Source organism: Alexandromys fortis, unplaced genomic scaffold (genome assembly GCF_014885135.2).
Source record: "Alexandromys fortis isolate MF-2015 unplaced genomic scaffold, M_Fortis_MF-2015_v1.1 scaffold_26, whole genome shotgun sequence".
Taxonomy (NCBI): Eukaryota; Metazoa; Chordata; class Mammalia; order Rodentia; family Cricetidae; genus Alexandromys; species Alexandromys fortis.
In genome coordinates, this window is record NW_026067894.1 from 6,396,232 (window position 1) to 6,398,657 (window position 2,426).

Sequence of the window (2,426 nt, forward strand, 5' to 3'; positions counted from 1 at the left end):
CAGTGCTCTTAACCACTGAGCCATCTCTCCAGACCACCAAGAGTCTTCTTATGGCTGTAGCTGACAGAGCCTCCAGCTGAGTGCAGATGGCCTCCCTCATGTCTCAGGCAGATACCTACCCCTGTTTCCAATAGAGCCGGGAGAGTGGAGATGGGGGTTCTTGGGGAGGTTTACAGTAGAGAGCGGGGGCTGATGCCTGCAGTAGCCAGCACAGAGACATGTAAGATGATAGCAGGTCTCTTGTGCCAGCAATCCCACAGAGCTGGTATGAGTACAAACCACCTTGAGGAAACAAGTTCTGGGTCTTGAGAGATGGCCCAGTGTTAGAGCACTGACTACTCTTCGAGAAAACCTGGTTCTGTTCCCAGCACCCATATGGTGGCTCACAACCGTCTGTAACATCAGTTCCGGGAGGTCTGAGGCCCTTTTCTGATGCTACCTGCACCAGGCTTGCATGTGATGTACACACATACATGAAGCAAAGGTACTCATACCCATAAAATAAACTAAATCAAAATAAATAAAATAAAAGCATTTGAAAAAGAAAAACCAAGTTCTAAGTTCTTTGCTGAGCGTGGCAGTGCACGCCTGTGACCTCAGCACTTGGGAGGTGGAGTTCAAGGTCATCCTCAGCTAACTGTAGAGTTAGGGGGCTTGCCTGAGCTACATGAGACCCTGTCAGAAGGAAGGGGAGGAGGGAGAGAGGAAGAGAAGGAAGTTAGTTCCTTACAATCCTAGGGTACTGTTTTTACACACAGAGTTTCTAGGAATGGGCCTCATTTTCACTTGCTGCCAGAAGAAACTGCACACTTGAGAATTCTAGAATCATTCAGGCAAAGAGCAAAAGAGGCATCGTATAGACGTGGAGAGATTAACCCTGGGTTTAAGCAAAATTTCTTCTTCGTTCTCAGCAGGGTCAAGATGACCACAGCCACCACTTTGGGGGAAGCCGTCTTCTCGCTGAATATGACCAGAGGAGAAGACTTCTTGTATAAGAGTAAGGTGCAGTTGGGGGGAAGGTTGCCAGGGCAAGCTTCGGGGTCAACTTACCGCTCCCACCGCTCGTCAACCTTGTCCATGTTTTCCTTGCCCTGGGCCTCAGTTTCCTCACCTGTAAGATGGGGGCTAACCCACAGGAGGTTTGCTGTGAAGACTCAGATGAGCCATGGGAAGGGCACGGTTCCTGTAGATGTGCACACTGAGTACCCAGCTAGCCCTGTGACAAGCATTGTTACTTCCGACTGCAGCTCCCACTCCCTCCTCCTCTCCACCAAATCCTGGGGTCTAGGGAGGGATGGAAGCTTGAATCTCTTTCAAGATATTGAAATAGGTCTCCTTGAAAAGTAGCTGCTCACTACATGTGGTGGCACACAAGTTTAATGCCAGCACTGGAGAGGCAGAGGCAGAAGGATCTTTGTGAGTTCAAGGCCAGCCTGGTCTACAGAGTGAGACCCTGCTTTGATGACGGCAGCAACAAAAGCACTAAAGAGGAGGAACACATACTACTTTTTAAAAAAGAAAAATACACTGCTTACTTCCTCTTTTTAAAATGTGCATTGGTGTTTTGCCTGCATCCTTGTCTTTATGAGGGAGAAGGATAGTTCAGCTGCGTGGGGTGGGAGGAGGCCATGAAGGGTTGTGGCTTGGGCTCAGGCCACGTTGGGCGCCAATTTGTAGTGTACCAAAGAGTTCCACAATAGCCCAGAATGGAGCATAACAAAGGTTTATTTATTTGGGGATAAACTCACAGTAAGGGTAGCTATCTGCACACCTCTGCATGCGCTGGGAACTGGAACCGAATCCAGCAAAAAAGAGACCACACATGCTTTGCTCTTTGTCTGCTCTTAGAGTACATGAGACCACACCCAAAGTGGGCTGTTATCTTAAAGGCTATTGGCTCAAGGAGTTCCCACAACAGTTGGGTACCTACCCTGGAACTGGAGTTATAGACAATTGTGAGCTGCTATGTGGGTGCTGGGAATTGAACCTGGGTCCTCTGGAAGAACAGCTAGTGCTCTTAACCACTGAGCCATCTCTCCAGCTCTTCTTGCTTACTTCTTAATGAGCAAATGAATGAAAGTAGGAATGGGTTAGTTCTGGAAAATGTTTACCAAGAACCAGGGGTTCCCAGGATAAGAAAAGCAAATGCCGGGTGGTGGTGGCGCACGCCTTTAATCCCAGCACTCGGGAGGCAGAGGCAGGCGGATCTCTGTGAGTCTGAGGTCTGCCTGGTATACAGAGTGAGTTCCAGGACTGAGTCCATGGCTACTGGGAAACCCTGTCTCGAAAAATGGAAGGAAGGAAGGAAGGAAGGAAGGAAGGAAGGGAGGGAGGGAGGGAGGGAGGGAGGGAGGGAGGGAGGGAGGGAGGGAGGAGGGAGAGAGAGAGAGAGAGAGAGAGAGAGAGAGAGAGAGAGAGAGAGAGAG

General features: G+C 49.5%; 1 protein-coding gene across 6 annotated transcripts in view; it reads left to right on the forward strand.

The window, feature by feature from the left end:
* The window catches only part of Ncmap (non-compact myelin associated protein), a 29,211-nt gene that overhangs the window by 16,290 nt on the left and 10,495 nt on the right, over positions 1-2,426 (forward strand). For 4 of the 6 annotated variants that reach the window (XM_050155929.1, XM_050155939.1, XM_050155958.1 and 1 more), the window contains one exon: positions 912-997. In XM_050155929.1, coding sequence (XP_050011886.1) covers positions 922-997 — 76 coding nt within the window. In that variant the 5' untranslated portion in view covers positions 912-921. The remainder of the gene's footprint in view (positions 1-911; positions 998-2,426) is intronic. The other 2 variants (XM_050155965.1, XM_050155949.1) reach the window with 1 other exon arrangement.